This window comes from Muntiacus reevesi, chromosome 1, assembly GCF_963930625.1.
Source record: "Muntiacus reevesi chromosome 1, mMunRee1.1, whole genome shotgun sequence".
Taxonomy (NCBI): Eukaryota; Metazoa; Chordata; class Mammalia; order Artiodactyla; family Cervidae; genus Muntiacus; species Muntiacus reevesi.
In genome coordinates this window covers 36606556-36625215 of record NC_089249.1, presented here as the reverse complement: position 1 = coordinate 36625215, position 18660 = coordinate 36606556, and the positions used below count along the sequence as shown (strand labels likewise).

The window sequence follows — 18660 nt, the reverse complement described above, 5'->3', positions numbered from 1 at the left end:
CAGTGAGAGTTTTACTTCTTTTCCAATCTGGATTCCTTTTCTTTCTTTCTAGTCTCTGACTGCTGTGGCTAAAACTTCCAAAACTATGTTGAATTGTAGTGATGAGCACCCTTGTCTTTTTCCTGATTTTAGAGGAAATGCTTTCAAATTTCACCATTGAGGATAATGTTTGCTGTGGGTTTATCATATATGACTTTATTATGTTGAGGTATGTTCCCTCTATTCCTGCATCTGAAGGGTTGCTTTTTTTTTTTTTTTATCACAAATGGATGTTGAATTTTGTCAAAGGCTTTTTCTGCATCTATTGAGATAATCATATGGTTTTATCTTTCAATATGTTAATATGGTGTATCACATTGATTGATTTGTGAATATTGAAGAATCCTTGCATCCCTGGGGTAAAGCCCACTTGGTCTTTGAAGACGATGTATGATCTTTTTAATATGTTGTTGGATTTTGTTTGCTAGCATTTTGTTAAGGATTTTTGCATCTATGTTCATCAGTGATATTGGCCTGTAGTTTTCTTTTGTTGTGGCATCTTTGTCTTGTTTTGGAATTAGGGTGATAGTGGCCTCATAGAATGAGTTTGGCAGTTTCCCTTCCTCTGCAATTTTCTGAAAGAGTTTGAATCTGGCTAATGGTTTGTCTATTTTATTTATCTTCTCATAGAGTCAGCTTTTAGCTTTGTTGATTTTTGCTATGATCTCCTTTGTTTCTTTTTTCATTTATTTCTGCCCTAATTTTTATGATTTCTTTCTTTCTGTTAACCTTTCTTCATTTCTTCTTTTTCTAGTTGCTTTAGGTGTAGAGTTTGGTTAGTTATTTGACTTTTCTCTTGTTTCTTGAGGTAACCTTGTATTGCTATGAACTTTCCCCTTAGCATTGCTTTTACTGAATCCCATAGGTTGTTTGTTTTGTTTCATTTTTGTTCATTTCTATGCATATTTTTATTTCTTTTTTTATTTCTTCTGTGATTTGTTGGTTATTCAGAAGCATGTTGTTTAGCCTCCATATGTTTGAATTTTTATAGTTTTTTTTTTTCCTGTAGTTGACATCTAATCTTACTATATTGTGATCAGAAAAGATGCTTGGAATGATTTCAACTTTTTTCAATCTACCAAGGCTAGATTTATGGCCCAGGATCTGATCTATCCTGGAGAAGGTTCCACGTGCACTTGAGAAAAAGGTGAAATTCATTGTTTTGGTTGAAATGTCCTATAGATATCAATTACATCTAACTGATACATTATATCATTTAAAGTTTGTGTTTCCTTGCTAATTTTCTGTTTAGTTCATCTATCCACAGGTGTAAGTGGGGTATTAAAGTCTCCCACTATCGTTGTGTTACTGTTAATTTCCCCTTTCATACTTGCTAGCATTTGCCTTATATATTGTGGTGCTCCTATGTTGAGTGCATATAAATTTATAATTGCTATATCTTTTTCTTGGATTGATCCTTTGATCATTATGTGGTGTCCTTCTTTGTCTCTCTTCATAGTCTTTATGCTCTGATGAATATTGCTACTCCTGCTTTCTTTTGGTCTCCATTTGTGTGAAATATCTTTTTCCAGCCCTTCAGTTTCAGTCTGTATGTGTACCCTGTTTTAAGGTGGTCTCTTGTAGACAGCATTGGAGAAGGCAGTGGCACCCCACTCCAGTACTCTTGCCTGGAAAATCCCCTGGAAGGAGGAGCCTGGTAGGCTGCGGCCCATGGGGTCGCTAAGAGTCAGACACAACTGAGCAACTTCACTTTCCCTTTCCACTTTGATGCATTGGAGAAGGAAATGGCAACCCATTCCAGTATTCTTGCCTGGAGAATCCCAGGGATGGGGGAGCCTGGAGAGCTGATGTCTGTGGGGTCACATAGAGTTGGACACTACTGAAGTGACTTAGCAGCAGCAGCTTGTAGACAGCAAATATAGGGGTCTTGTTTTTGTACCCATTCAGCCAGTCTTTGTCTTTTGATTGGGGCATTCAAGCCATTTATATTTAAGGTAATTATTGATAAATATGATCCCATTGTCATTTACTTTGTTGTTTTGAGTTCGAGTTTATACACCTTTTCTGTGTTTCCTGCCTAGAGAAGATCTTTTAGCATTTGTTGAAGAGCTGGTTTGGAGGTACTGAATTTTCTCAGTTTTTGCTTGTCTGTAAAGCTTTTGATTTCTCCTTCATATTTGAATGAAATCCTTGCTGGGTACAGTAATCTGGGTTGTAGTTTTTTTCTTTCATCACTTTAAGTATGTCCTGCCATTCCCTTCTAGCCTGAAGAGTTTCTATTGAAAGATCAACTGATATCCTTATGGGAATCCCCTTGTATGTTGTTTGTTTTTTTTCCCCTTGCTGCTTTTAATATTTGTTCTTTGTGTTTGATCTTTGTTAATTTGATTAATATGTGTCTTGGGGTGCTTTGCCTTGGGTTTATCCTGTTTGGGGCTCTCTGGATTTCTTGGACTTGGGTGGCTATTTCCTTCCCCATTTTAGGGAAGTTTTCAACTATTATCTCCTCAAGGCCTTTCTTTTTGTCTTCTTCTTCTGAGACTCCTATGATTTGAATGTTGGGGCATTTGACATTGTTCCAGAGGTCTCTGAGGTTTTCCTCATTTCTTTTAATTCTATTTTCTTTTTCCCCTCTGCTTCATTTATTTCTACCATTCTGTCTTCTACCTCACTTATCCTATCTTCTGCCTTCATTATTTTACTGTTGGTGCCCTCCAGAGTGTTTTTGGTCTCATTTATTGCATTATTCATTATTGATTGACTCTTTTTCATTTCTTCTAGGTCCTTGTTAAACTTTTCTTACATCTTCTCAATCTTTGTCTCCAGACTATTTATCTGTAACTACATTTTGTTTTCAAGATTTTGGATCATTTTTACTATCATTATTCTGAATTCTTTTTCGGGTAGACTCCCTATCTCCTCTTCTTTTGTTTGGTTTGGTGAGCGTTTATCAGATTCTTTACCCGATGAATATTTCTCTGCCTTTTCATCTTGTTTAGATTGCTGTGTTTGGGGTGGCCTTTCTGTATACTGGAAGTTTGTGGTTCCTCTTTATTGTGGAGGTTCTTCCCTGTGGGTGGGGTTGGACAAGTGGCTTATCAAGGTTTCCTGATTAGGGAAGCTTGCATCGGTTCTAGTGGGTGGAGCTGGATCTCTTCTCTCTGGAGTGCAATAAAGTGTCCAGTAGTGAGTTTTCAGGTGTCTGTGGGTTTGGTGTGACTTTTGGCTGCCTGTATTTTAATGCTTAGGTTTATGTTCCTGTGTTGGAGTATTAGCTTGGTATGTCTTTCTCTGAAACTTGTTGTCTCTTGGTGAAGCTTGGTTTCAGTGTAGATATGGAGGCTTTTGGATGAGTTCTTTTCGATTGATGTTCCCTGGAGTCAGGAGTTTCCAGGTGTTCTCATGTTTTGGATTTAAGCCTCCTGCCTCTGGTTTTCAATCTTACAGTAGCCTCAAGACTTCTCCATCCATACCACACTGATGATAAAACATCTAGGTTAATGGAGAAAAGATTCTCCACAGTCAGGGACACCCAGAGAGGTTTGCAGAGTTATATGAAGAGAAGAGGGAGGAGGGTGATAGAAGTAACCAGGAAGAGAAGAGGGGGAATCAAAAGGGAGAGAACAATCTAGCCAGTAATCAGTTCCCTAAGTGTTCTCCACAGCCTGGAATACCCAAAGAGATTCTCAGAGTTGGGTAGAGGGAGGAGATAGAGGTGACATGGGGGAAAAAAGAAGAGTCAAAAGGGGGAGAGGGCAATCAAGCCAGTAATCACACTCCTAAGTAAAAATGGCTACTGAAGATTGGATTCTTAAAGGTACAAAATTGATAACAAATACCAAAAGGCAAAGATTAAAAATCTAGAGTAGAGGTTAGACTCTCAAAAATACAATATTTTTTAAAAATCACAAAAATTATTTTTAAAATGTATGAAATTTGCTTTAAAAATAAGGTCTTTTTTTTGCAAGGTAATAGTAGGTTATAAAATTAAAGGAGTAATAAAGAACTTAAAATTTAAAAAAATTTAATGATAGTAGTAAAATATATCTAGGAATTTCTCTGGAGCTGTTGAGGGCAGTGTGGGATCAATTCAGTTTCAGATAGTTCCTTGCTCCAGCTTATACTCTTCTCAAGGTCTATAGGCCCCTTCCAATGTAGTCAGTGCTAACTATAAGGTTTTAATCTGTTGCACCTGTCACTTCCAAAGCAGTTCCCTCTTCTTTGTTTATTTAGGCTTCCTGTTTGCAAGTCTCTTCAGTGCCTAATTTCCACCCTGACACAAGGGGGCGAAAGTGGTCACTTATTTAGGTTCACTTGTTCAGTTGTGCTCCCTCCTCCTGGGGAGGGAGGAACACTGGGAACAAATACCACTGGCCTGTGTGGGGAGTGCTCGCAGTGTCTCGGCCACCCTGGGTTTGCCCCCGCTCAAGGCGTGTGTGCTTTCCTGCTCTACACTGCTCAGGCTCCAGGTAGCTCTGCAGGGGAGCTGTCTAAACTGGGCCCTGGGTTGTGTACACTCCCCAGGTCTAAGCTGCTCAGGTTCAGGTTCTCGGGTACTCCACAAAGGCACAGACTCAGTTGGGCCTGAGTTTTGCGCCCTTCCCAGGTCTGAGCAACTCAGGTGACCAGGGGTTTGGTGAGCACACTCTCCCCAGGTGGGCGGTGCATCTTGTAACCTCCCTGGCCCCAGCCGCTCAGTTTCCTGGGTGCACAGCGGGAGCGCCATCTCAGGTGTGCCGTGTGTCTCCTCTGGGGAGCTGATCTCTGGCTGTGGCCCTCCTGGTGGATGTCAACTGTCCAGGATGCCAGTAAGACTTGCTTAGCAACTGGGAGCCTGCTCGCAGTTTGGTAGAGGATGTTGTCTCTGGGGTGGAGATTGCCCCTCGCCTTCCAGCTCTGTCTGTCACCCGCCTTCCTCTCTGCCTCTGGCGGGGGATGGGCCAGCCCGCAGCCCACTAGTTCTCCTCTGGAATTCGCTCAGTCTTTTGTTCTGTGGGCCTCCCAGCAATGCCTTAGGTTAGAGCTTTTCACAGAAAAGTTCTCTCTTTCTCTGTTTTTTTTTTTTTTTTTTTTTTTTTTTTTTTTCTCTCTCTCTCTCTCTCTGGCTAGCCCACGGTTTGGCTTGCTATCTCACGTTAGCTCCCTCAGATTGTGCTCAGGGTATTCAGGCCTGGTCCTTACCCTACGTGATGCAGCCCGTGCCTCCCTGTTCAGACCCCGCTTGCTGGTGGCGGATGCGATTGTCTGGGTTACTTCTCTACTGGGAGTTGCAGTTAGGCGCATAATCTGTGGTTTTTGTTTGTTTGTTTATTTTTTCCCTCCTGGTTATGTTGCCCTCTGAGAGTCCAAAACTCCTTACAGACCCACCAATGAGAGGGTTTCCTGGTGTTTTGAAACTTCTCCTCCTTCAAGACTCCCTCCTCTGGGACGGGTCTCCATCCCTAACTCTTTTGTCTCTCTTTTTATCTTTTATATTTTGTCCTAGCTCCTTTCAAAGACAATGGGCTGCCTTTCCGGGTGCCTGGTGTCCTCTGCCAGCATTCAGATGTTGTTTTGTGAAATTTGCTCAGTGTTCAAATGATCTTTTGATGAATTTGTGGTGGAGAAAGTGGTCTCCCCATCCTATCCCTCTGCCGTCTTAGGACCACAACCTAAAATACACATTTTTTAAAACCAGTGTATTGCACAAATACTGAATTTAATCAATAAAACAAAATGTTATACTTCATAACATATTGAAAAATGAAGATAATTTTCCTAGCAAGTCACAATTCCCCTTTTAATAAGTCAACTATCTTATTTTTACAGCCACTTACCACTTATCATAACCTAGTATATGACAAACTCTTTCTGTCAATTAAAGTATTCCATTTTCACTCTGTTGAATCTTGCTCTGGCACTCCTTCTCTCTATGAAACACTGTTAAGAATCCAGTAACTCACTCTACTAACTCCAGAACTCTTCTCAAAATGAAATGTCTCCTGACCTCTTACACGTGGCTATCATTATTCTTACCAGGTACTTCAGTGAACATCAAAGAGAGTTGCATCAAGTATCACATACTCCTAAAAAACTGCCTCAAAAAGTTTTTAAATTAGGAGCGAGCAAGTTTTTAAATTAGCAAATGAAAGCACTGGAATTTTATCAATTGTAACATAGGCTGTTGGTAGTGTAAAATAGAGTTGTGAGCAATATGAAGTATGGAAACTGAATGAGCTAATTAAAGTCAGAATAAGTTAAACAGAAAAATAATAAAAATATTAGCATCTTCCTTTACATTCCTGGTTTTTGCCCACAAGTTAACTACCACAATAGGAGTGTCTTGGTAATCTCATTTCCCTATTGCTCATGGTCTTATCCAGTAGACAGAACCTCTGGGACTTATGCAGTGGCAGTACTGAGGTCAGGGACTATAACATCTTGTCTTTTCTGTGAGGTACAGCACAGATAAAAGACCTAGGGACAGAAGGACTGTTTCCTAGAGTGTTCCTGTTTCTGCTTTATAGTAAAGTTTCTGCAGTTTCTGCAGATAGTAAACCTTATTATACCTTCACCTATAAACTTCATGTGAAGTTTATATACACATATAGATAAGATAGATACAGAGACATGGACATATCTCAATGATATATGAAGTATAACATTACTTCATCATTTTTCCTTTATTATCTAAAAGCCTGCCAATTGAAGAGTGCAAGTTTTTGTTTCTTACTCCTAATCTATGTGATTTGAGCAATTTCTTTTCTCAAAAGTCTTGCTCTCTTGCTTTCTAATTTAACTTAAAAACAATTTTCCTTATGAGCTTCTGTGTGAAAAAATATAATTTACTGCACCTAAAAGTTTCTGTTAAGTAAATCATGACTGCATTGTCAGTAGTGAACCACAAATGCCACATAAAGAGAAAGTGAACAGTCTTCCTTGAAATTGTGCTTGGGCCTACTGCTTGCAGTAATGGACAAGTTTTCAGTCTTTGATTTAAACAAAATAAAGCAAAACTTTTCTTTACTATTTAACTGACTCTTGAGTTTAAGAACTCAGAGTACTAAAAAGACATAAGAAAAGAAGAAAGATAATGTTAATTAATTAAAAGTATTACCTTGAAACTGCCATACATAGTTTTAAATCAAATTAAGAAATAATATCTACCTCTTGATTCATCACTAGCATTCATTAGTCTGATCTGGTTATCTACTATGGAGTCCCTTTTCTCTCTTCTGACCTCTCCTAGGAAACAAAATGCTGAATTCCTTTGATGAAATTAAGAAAGTCCTCTTCAAAAATTAAATCTAAGTAGAATTTTTTAAATAATCTTAAGAAAATGTCTATTTAAAAAATGTTTTAGCTAGTTCCATTATAATTAGTATTCATTTATTCTTTAAACATTTGATTATAAGTTGCAATTGCCTTTAATTCAAATAAAAATCAAACTATTAATTAGCAGGGAAAAAAGACTAGGTAATATTGTATAAAGTTTAAGGTAATAGATTATACTCATTAGCAATAAAAGCCCAGTTGCCTATATTCTTGGGGGAGAAAATGAGTCTTTTTATTCTCAATAAAATTAAGGGTTTTGTTTAGCAAACTTGAACAAATTAATTAGTTTCAGCACATTCAGAACAGCCTAAGACTTATAGTACTATGATTTAGTCTATTATAATTTTTTAGACTTACTTTGAGCAAAAAAAAAAAAAAAGATTAAAGTGCATTTCTCATTTACATACTTTGCTTTCCTCATAAAATCACAGAACCATGTCAGAGCACAGAAAGAACGTCATCACTTTGAGAGCTCTCACACAGTAAGGAAAACATGTTCTCTTAATAAACCATCCATTAAGAGTATTCTGAGTTACTTCTATTTAGTTTTGAATCTCCTTCAAAGTACCCTTCCAAATATTTTAATATGAACTTTTGTTGCTATATTTAATAAACAGTTCAGTTCAGTAGCTCAGTCGTGTCCGACTCTTTGCGACCCATGAACCGCAGCACACCAGGCCTCCGTGTCCATCACCTACTCCTGGAGTTTACCCAAACTCATATCCATTGAGTCGGTGATACCATCTAACCATCTCATCCTCTGCCATCCCCTTCTTCTCCTTCCTTCAATCTTTCCCAACATCAGGCTCTTTTCAATGAGTAAGCTCTTCACATCAGGTGTCCAAAGTATTGGAGTTTCAGCTTCAACATCAGTCCTTCTGATGAACACCCAGGACTGATCTCCTTTAGGATGGACTGGTTGGATCTCCTTGCAGTCCAAGGGACTCCCAAGAGTCTTCTCCAACACCACAGTTCAAAAGCATCAACACTTCGGCGCTCAGCTTTCTTCACAGCCCTACTCTCACATCCATACATGACCACTGGAAAAACCATAGCCTTGACTAGACGGACCTTTGTTGACAAAGTAATGTCTCTGCTTTTTAATATGCTATCTAGGTTGGTCATAACTTTCCTTCCAAGGAGTAAGCATCTTTTAATTTCATGGCTGCAATCACCATCTGCAGTGATTTTGGAGCGCAGAAAAATAAAGTCAGCCGCTGTTTCCCCATCTATTTGCCATGAAGTGATGGGAGTGGATGCCATGATCTTAGTTTCCTGAATGTTGAGCTTTAAGCCAACTTTTTCACTCTTCTCTTTCACTTTTATCAAGAGGCTCTTTAGTTCCTCTTTACTTTCTGCCATGAGTGTTGTCATCTGCATATCTGAGGTTATTGATATTTCTCCCAGCAATCTTGATTCCAGCTTTTGCTTCTTCCAGCCCAGAGTTTCTCATGATGTACTCTGCATGTAAGTTAAATAAGCAAGGTGACAATATACAGCCTTGATGTACTGCTTTTCCTATTTGGAACCAGTCTGTTGTTCCATGTCCAGTTCTAACTGTTGCTTCCTGACCTGCGTACAAGTTCCTCAAGAGGCAGGTCAGGTGGTCTGGTATGCCCATCTCTTTCAGAATTTTCAACAGTTTATTGTGATCCACACAGCCAAAGTCTTTGGCATAGCCAATAAAGCAGAAGTAGATGTTTTTCTGGAACTCTCTCGCTTTTTCAATGATCCAGCAAATGTTAGCAATTTGATCTCTGGCTCCTCTGCCTTTTCTAACACCAGCTTGAACATCTGGAAGTTCACGGTTCACATATTGCTGAATCCTGGCTTGGAGAATTTTAAGCATTACTTTACTAGCGTGTGAGATGAGTGCAATTGTGTGGTAGCTTGAGCATTCTATGGGATTTCCTTTCTTTGGGATTTGAATGAAAACTGACATTTTCCAGTCCTGTGGCCACTGCTGAGTTTAAAAATTAATAAAAATAATATATACAAACTTGAGTTTGATTCTAGCTACTAACTGTACTAGAACAAATGTCCCAGTATGAGAATACTCTATATATACCTTCATTTGAAAGCAATTCCCCAAAGAAAGAGCTTATACTAAATAAAAGTCATTCATTATTGAAAGAAACATGTAAATATTATATCAACTACTGACTGCAGTAATAGCTTTTATTATTGTTAACATATGTAAAAAGGACTGTTTAGTATTTGAAACATGATAGCCCCAAAAGAAATTCCAAATACAAATTCTTTAGCTGCTGCTGCTGCTGTCACTTCAGTTGTGTCCAACTCTGTTCGACCCCATAGATGACAGCCCACCAGGCTCCTCTGTCCACGGGATTCTCCAGGCAAGAATACTGGAGTGGGTTGCCATTTCCTTCTCCAAATTCTTCAACAATATGACATATTTCTATAACATGAATTAGTTTATTCAGACAAGTCACCTTTACATACAGGGAAATTTTTCAGGCATATTTGTAATGTTTGTTCTGCTAAGTAACAGTAGATGAATGCGAAATATGCACAAAGCTGCTGAGAGTGACAATACTGTACCAGTGACTGTGACTATTCACCCAGAAAACATGCATTTTTCCCCCATCAACTTGACTTCATGGTCTTGAAAATGCTTATTGAAGAATTCTCCACAATTTTTGTACATTTCGCCCTCATCTCTGTATTCAGCAGCATCAAGGTTTTCTATATATTCTCTTTCACCAAGTTAAAGACATTTTTAAAAGCCAAGTCTATTTTACTATATATATATATTTTTTTTATTTTTGAAATTAAATGTGTCTTTTTAAGACCATGCTAGTGTTCTGTACTAAGGTGTCTGTGTGTGTATGCACACAAACACATGAACTCTGTGTAGACCTGTATTGATTTGAGTGGTGTCTTCCAGTCCTATTTTCCCATGAGAAGTTTTATTTTTAGCTCAAAGTTTGCAGAACACCTTAATTCCCCTGCTCTATTTTATAAGAAGAAGCATGTATATCACATTATAACAGGAAAGTTTAACTCTATAAATTAACTTCAAGCATGCTATATTTACTCCAAATATTTATGCTCTAATTTCTGATCTTAGATTGTTGAACTCAGTGTCTTTATTTGCAAACGAAAGAGCTGGACCAGAAAAGTACTTCCTTTCCAGTTTCTGAGCTCTCTTCTCATGTAAAACCATTCCCAAAATTAAAATGATAATTATTAATCTTCAGAATTGTATTAATACATATGACTGAAAATGCAAATCTACCAGCAGCCCACCAAAATTCTCATGAAAGGACAAGAAAAAATATTAATAAAAAAGCTTCTGGTAAAACAAGAAGAGTGATAAGATGGAAAGGACAGAAGGATCGCAAGGGGATTGTAGAGCTCCCAGGTAAATGTCAAACGATTTTTTAAATAGGAGGGACTTGGGACATTTGTTTGACAACTTTATAAAAAATAGATAATCTCCTAAGGAATCATGAATTTTCAAAATTAGCTCAAGGAGAAGTATAAATGTGAAACAGAACAAAAAGCAGTGGGGAGTAGAAAATGTAGTTTTAGGCAAATTGCACCAAACCTTGGGGGAATAGATAATTCTCAATTATATACTGTGCCAGGACAGAGAATAAGATGTATGCACTTTATAAAGATAGTTAAACTGTAATGTCTAAAACAAATAAATATTAACACAAGCATTAAGATTATAGGCCAATCTAGATTTTGCTATATATAAAAGGAAACTTTAAAAATTGCAAATTAAATCTACCCAAGAATGTAAAGATAATTATACATAGATAGAAAAAGCCTATTGATACAATTCATAGGAAATACATTCAAGGAAAAAAAGATCTTCTCAATATGATGTACTCAGTAAAGGCAAAAAACTCTTAAATAAAATTTGAACCTTTTCATAATTTGAAAAAAATCATTAACAAAATAGGCAACAAAAGTATAGACCAGGAAAGCAGCAAATACCATATGTGTTAATCATCTGATGCACTCCATACAGTCAAGAAAAAGAGAAGGATATCTATTTTCATTACTACTATTCAAAAGTCTGCCAAGCATGCTAGTTATCACAATAGAATAAAAAATCAAAAGGAAGCTTTTTGCTTTTGGAAGATAATAAAATTGCAATTATTTTAAAAGAATATAGCTTTCTACTTAGAAAATACAAAAAAATCAACTGAAAAACTTTCATCTATTACAACAGAATTCCATAAGAAAAATCAACAAATAAACTCAACTAATAAATATTATGGAAAAAATATTTGATTTGTAATAGAACAGAAACTATAAAATATCTTGCAAAAGGCATACTTGTAAAATCTACTTGGAAGAAAACTATCATTTTACTCAAGGGTATAGAAGAGAATCAGAATGCATGTAGAAGTATATTTTCCTTGGAAGAATTCAATGTTATAGAAAGGCCAACTCCTCTTATATAATTCCATAAATGAAATATAAGTCAACACTATATTAGAATTTCTCTTTAATACTACCACACTAATTTCAAAATTGTTCTGAAAGAGAAATAGTGCAAAGATAAAATAATTTTTTTAAATGATTACTTTTGTTTATTTCTAAACTTCAAAATATGCTATAAAATTAAATAATTGAAACAATTTGGTGCTGGACAGGAATAAATATATGGATTAATGAAATATTTAGAGTCCAGAAACATCAGATATTTATGAAAATTGTTCATATGTTAAATACAAAAGGTCAGAGATGAAAAAAAAAGTTCTTGTTAATTTAAGAATATTTGGGCAAATTGTTATTATATTGAAAAAAACGTCTAAAATTGGAGCTGTAAATCCCTCTTTACTCAGCAAATACATTCCTGATAGATCATTAAAAATCACTACTGCTGAATTCAGTGTGGAGGAAACAACTTCAAAAGATTAGAATAATAAGCACAGGAATCTAAAGAAATTCTCCATTCAGGTTGGAAGCTGGAGCCGAAAATTAAAGATAATTATAGATTTGCTTTATGCCAGAAGACACAAAATTGTAATCAACAGACCCTTCATCCTATATCAACAACTTTATTCTAGCATCAAAACTTTGGTTATTGAGAGGCTATTTAGCTATTTTTAGTTTAAAAATAAAGTGTATTAAGATATCTTTTTCATAATTCCCATTTCTAACTTTTTGGGCCAACTGATCTACTATGCTTTTATTGCATCCAGTAAATTATAAAAGAATCTGGGAAAAAAAATTGAAATGATCTCTTCTTGGGCAACTGTAGTGTTATGAAATAGAACCAAAGTCATATTAAGCTCAAAGATTTATTTGAGAATGTGATATAGATAATGATTAAATTGATGTTGAAATGGAAAAGATTTAAGATACATCTTACTAAAAAAAATAGCAACCAGTAGAAGATTAAAATTATTTGTGTCTTCTAGGTCTCTAAGATAGAAGAAAAAGAGACTCAAGGTTCAAATAATCCCAAAGAATAAAGGGAAAATTTTAAAAACAAATATGTTTAATATAAACCTACAATAACACAGCAGATGGTATTGCTATGAATGGTATAATTTAAATTTTCTGATCAAGAAGCAAAGTCTCAGGAATTCCTTGACGTCCCATTGCTTGGTACTCTGTGCTTCCACTGCAGGGGGCTTGAGATTGATCACCAGATTGGGAAATTAAGATCCTGAGTACCATGTGGTATGCCAAAAACAAAAAAGGCAGTGTCCAAAAATAAATTAAAAGAAATTTAGCTACAAGTTAGAGACACAGCTAAAATAAAAATGATCTTATTTTTAACATAAATGTATATGTGCTTGACCATTTATCTCAGCCTATTTTCTTTTTTTTAAGTGCAATATACTCTTGTATACTTTTGGACAAAGGGAAAGAGAACAATTTTAAGATATTTTTTTATTGTGCACAATTTAGCCTAATTCAAATGTTTTCCCTGAAAATATATTCCTATAACATAACTTTTTTAAAAAAAGAAAATTTATAAGGGAAAAATTCTTTCCAAAATCTGAAAATTACCCAGACCTTACCCCTCTCCTCACTACACTTGAGGCAAAGATAAGGGAAGAACTCGGGCTGACTTTTAGAAGGGAGTTGAACTGACACATTTAGCAAATAAATATACAGAATTTTTGGTTAAATTTGAACTTCAAAAATTTCCATTTTTCTTAGTGTAAGTATGTTTCATATAATACATGAAACATACACTAAAAACGTTTATTCATTGTTTTCTGAAGTTCATGTTTATCGGTCATCTATTTTCTCTGGCAACCCTAGTGAGGGACGTACATACAAGTGGGTGAAAGACGCAGTTCAAGAAAGCAGTAGCCAGATCTGGGGCTGAATTCACTGCCCTGGGATCCAGGGTCCAGACTTCAACACACTGAGGAAAGGAAGCTTTGAGAGCAAGATGGTTCACTACTCTTAAAGTGGTTCCCAAAATAAGAAGAGCAACTTCAGAGGAAGTTTCAGAACTCTAAGCATGGAAAAAAAAAAAAAAAGAGTTGGGGTTGGGGGAAGTGAAAAGAGGAACCTGAGGATATGTGATAGAATATGAGAATAGCCCTTGGAGGAAGGCAGAAATCAATGATTCCAGAAACTCAGAGAATACACTGGCCATGTCTTATGTCTAGATTCACAGTAGAAAAAATTCAAGGAACAATATAAGAGCCCTATGGATAGCAATAGGTTGTTTTGTTCATTATTTCTTCTGTGATTAGGAAATATTTACAGAGAGAGAGAGGAAGGAAGGAAGGAAGGAAGGAAGAAAGGGAGGGAGGAAAACAAAATACAATTACACCATTTAAAATGTCTGAAATGTGTAATATGTTTTATTTAATCTGCTTGTCAAGCCTTTGTCATAGACATTAATGTCCCAACTCTAAAGGGAAAATATTGTGTTTCAGATAGTTTAACTGACCTAAGCTCAAGGAGCTAGTACATCTGTCTCTAAACTTGTGATATGTCTACCACACGGCTCTGCTTCCTTGTTACAGTGATCCCCACGTACATTTTGTGGCATCAATTAGACCTCCCAGAAACATGCTGTGGTCAGCTTTGAGATGGCTGGATAAAACTAACTCTGAATATGGATTCTTGATCATATCCATTCTAAAGGTGTCTACTCATTTTTTCTAACAGTGAATTTGAAAATAAATATATCTTGCCTTTAAAACTGAATATGAGGAGACATATCTCTACACGCCTATATACACATGCACATGAGAGATAGACAGATAGTTAAGGCACAATCGTTCAGTTATGTCCAACTCCTTGCAACTCCATGGACTGGAGCCTGCCACGCTCTTCTGTCCAGGGGATTACCAAGCAAGAAGGCTGGAGTGGGCTGCCATTTCCTCCTCCAGGAGGGATCTTCCTGACCCAGGAATCAAACCCACGTCTCCTGTATTGGCAGGCAGATTCTTTACCACTGAGCCACCTGGAAAGCCATGAGAGATAGGTAGACAGACAGAAAACTACAGATACATTTAAACTTTTATCAGACTAAGTTCTAAAAATAAAATAAAATGACATGAAGTCAGAGTGGAAAACATACACTGGGGGAATAGTAAGAGAAAATAATTATGTTCTTTTTTTTTTTTTTTATCTTTCAGTGATCACTATTTGGGAAGCCACAGAGTATTTCAGAAAAATGAATCTGTTATTCAACTTCATCTACAGAAAAAGAGAGACACTCCAGGAACATTATCTCGAAAGGTGAGACTTTCTTAGCATTGGCATCAGTTAGCAAATGGGTTCTTTAAGGACAGTGTTCCCATCCTTATAGATTGTTACCATTTTGGGATTACATGGCTTAATGAATATGTTTGAGTATGTTTGAACATATTTTGAGTATAATGAGTATATATTCAATTTGAGTATATTGAAACATAATGAAATATATGTCTATATGTCTATTAACAATTTGGACTAAAGCAATTACATGAACAGCGTACTGCAACCTCAGTATAATAAATCAACTGGTCTCTTGAAAAGTCATTTATGAGTAACTTATTAATGTTATATTCATACAAGAATCCACTAGTAAATGAATGGAACAGAAAACATAATGGGGAAACCATTGAAAGAAGAAAAATAACACAACTCTTGCTCTATTTGAAGACAATGGTGGTATCAACACAGTTTAAATCAGGACAGATTAGTATTTATAATATATATAATAAAACTCCTTAGAAAGGAATTACTGTGCTTTAATGACAGCTTCATGCTGTCAGATAAAAATTTTATTCCCTGTGTGATGTCTTGAGTTACATCAAACCCAAATTGCACAGTATGCAAGAAACTTTGATATTTTAGCAGATTTTTTCTATAGAATCTTCCAATTACCTGCTTTAAGCAAAACTCCCATCACCCTGTCATTTACCTTAGATAACAGATTTCCAATGCATGACTTTTTTTTTTTTTTTTTAGTTTGGGGCGCTTCATCATAAAAAGTGTCAGGTAGTGCATTAGTTTGCAATATATCTATGTGGAACATAACATAATGAGGCCAAAAGAGAGTTGTTTAGAAACATCTTTTGGAACTCATACCCAACTCAGATGGCATTGATGGCTCCAGGGCTATGCATCTGAAATCTCCACAAAGAAGCATTATAAAGTAACTAATACCCTTAATATTAATAAACCTAAGCATCTTCAAATTGTCCTCAGTGTTGATGAAAAAGCTGACATTATCATGCTTCATTTCAACAGGGGGAGGAGAAAGGTATAATTCTAACTCCTACTCTTGTTTAGAAGTTGAATAATTGCTAAAAAGAATGGCACTGGTGGTAATTCACAAATCACTAATATTTCAGTTTCATGTAAATTAAGGTTTATTCTTAACTGCATGTAACTCCACTACTTTGATATAATATGTACTGAACATATATTTTATATCTGAAACTTTAACATTTACATCACGTTTACTCTTTACAATTCCATGTGTAATAAGGACACTGAATCCCAAGGAGCTCATGACCTTTCTCAGGTCACATTCATGGAACTAGTAAGCAGAGATTTGGATCTGAGCCCAGTCATTTAGTCTCCACTGAGAATTTACGGACTATACTCAAACGTTTTAGATATGGGTGTCAGAGCAATTAGTCAAAATTCTACCTTTATGTTTTTTTGGCTTTGTTTTGCTTTCCACAGCTGTATCCACATATCCCAAAGCCTGGGCCATCACAGGGTATTTAATGATAATTTACCACATTAAGCATATATTTGGTGCCAGGCACTGTTATTAGTCCTCTACATGTATTAATTCATAACAGCCCCAAAGCAAAAACTATAGGATGTTAGACTATATGATATTGTAGTCTTTTTTTAAACTTTTAAAAATAATATTATTTATTTATTCTTGGTTGGGCTGGGTTTTCACTGCTGCGTGGGCTTTTCTCTAGTTGCGGCAGGTGGGTGCTACTCTAGTTTTGGTGCACAGGCTTCCCATTGTCGTGGAGCACGCACTCTGGGGCGTCACGGCTTCAGAGGCTGTGGCTCCCAGGCTCTAGGGCACAGGCGCGATAGTTGTGGGGCATGGACTTAGATGCTCTGTGGTGTGCGAGATCCTCCCAGTTCAGGGATCAAATCTCCATCCCCTGCGTTGGCAGGGGGATTCTTTACCGCTGAGCCGCTAGGGAAGTCCTAAAGAGTTTTTTGATGTGGACCATTTTTAAAGACTTTATTGAATTTGTTGCAGCATTACTTATATTTTTTCAGTTTTTTGGTCACAAGGCATGTGGGTTCTTAGCTCTCCAATCAGGGATCAAATCGACATCCCCTGCCTTGGAGGGCAAAGTTTTAGCCATTAGATCATCCTAATGTTAGTTAAAACATTCATACAGCTCAAAAACTTACTCATGATATTGAAAATATTAGAATCTGGACACTGGTGTGTTATGTTATGTCAGCATGATGCATATGTTGCAGTCTGATATATCACACTTTTTGTTATGAATTTTTGTTTTGTTTTGTTTAAGGTATCTTTATTTTCTTTCCCCATTTATTTTTATTAGTTGGAGGCTAATTACTTTACAATATTGTACCCATCGAGTAGGTTAGATTATAATTTCACTTGAAAATCATATAGTTGAAGAAAATAAAACTAATTGCCTGGTTTTATAAAATCTTCTTTCAGGACTAAATAAGCATGTTGATTAATTTAATATAACTGAATATAACAATTTAACAGTTTAACAGTTGCAACCCTTCTGCATGGTCTGAATGGCTATATTTAAAATAAATGACCCATGATTCTTTTTCTTTTATAAATCTATGCTAAGGGAATGGTGAATGGTCTCCTCTCTTAATTCTATTATTTAAAATGATGCCAAAATTCTCTATGATTTTCGTAATTTCAGCCATATGCTAAACATTAGGAATAATTAAATTTTCTTTCTAGTTAAACAACATAAAATTGGCTTGACAATATTATTTCTATGTAATATTGGAACTATAATGATCACTATCATTTTATTAAGTTTACTGACACCAACACTGTTCAGGAGATATTTCAGAGCTTTTTTCATTGTAAAAAGCATTACAAAGCTCAATTCAACTTAGATGGCTTTCTTATTTTAAACTGACTCCTATTATATTGACATATGATGATTTAATTCATGTTCCAAGAGATTATTCACAAAACAGGTTGATATTCTTTAGAAATCATCCTAGATTTCAAAATTTTTAAATTCCTGTCTTGATGACAAGAATGACTGAAACATTTGTTTTTTAATTTTCTTCCTTTACATCTATCAGGTTTGATTAAAAGTATTGCCAACATTGTAGATATTAATCATAAAATTAAGAATTCTTTATAGCTTAAGGAAGTTTTCACAGAATACTTAAAACGATAGATTTCTGTATGAAAAAAAGGAAAAGAAAATTACCTTAGTGTTTTTACTAAAACAAACGTAGGGCTTTCAGCTTTGCAGAAAAGTAAATTGCACAATACATTCCAAGGATATGTGCTCAAACTTTCCTCCGACTCTTTGAGATCCTTTAGATAATTTTTTTCTTCTTTTAAGTGACTGTGTGAAAAAGGACAATTCCCCTGCTCTAAAACGTATCTCTGGAAGCCAAGTAGCTTTTAAATTAATATAATTATGCTATACTGAAAGATGCAAATATGTCATATTATTTATATGCTGCTTTGGTTTTAACTTCTGAAATAAGTACGTGTGTGCTCAGTCATGTCCAACTCTTTGCAACCCTATGGACTGCAGCTCCCCAGGCTCCTCTGTCCATGGGATTTCCCAGGCAAGAATACTGGAGTGGGTTGCCATTTCCTCCTCCAGGGGATCTTCCTGACCCAGGGATCAAACCCACATCTCCTGTGTCTCCTGCATCGCAGGTTGATTC

General features: G+C 36.1%; 1 protein-coding gene across 3 annotated transcripts in view; it reads left to right on the top strand.

Annotated features, from left to right (window-relative positions):
- PIK3C2G (phosphatidylinositol-4-phosphate 3-kinase catalytic subunit type 2 gamma) overlaps nucleotides 1-18660 on the top strand; it is a 427919-nt gene that overhangs the window by 47857 nt on the left and 361402 nt on the right. For all 3 annotated transcript variants that reach the window (XM_065940721.1, XM_065940712.1, XM_065940703.1), the window contains one exon: nucleotides 14913-15015. In XM_065940721.1, coding sequence (XP_065796793.1) covers nucleotides 14913-15015 — 103 coding nt within the window. The remainder of the gene's footprint in view (nucleotides 1-14912; nucleotides 15016-18660) is intronic.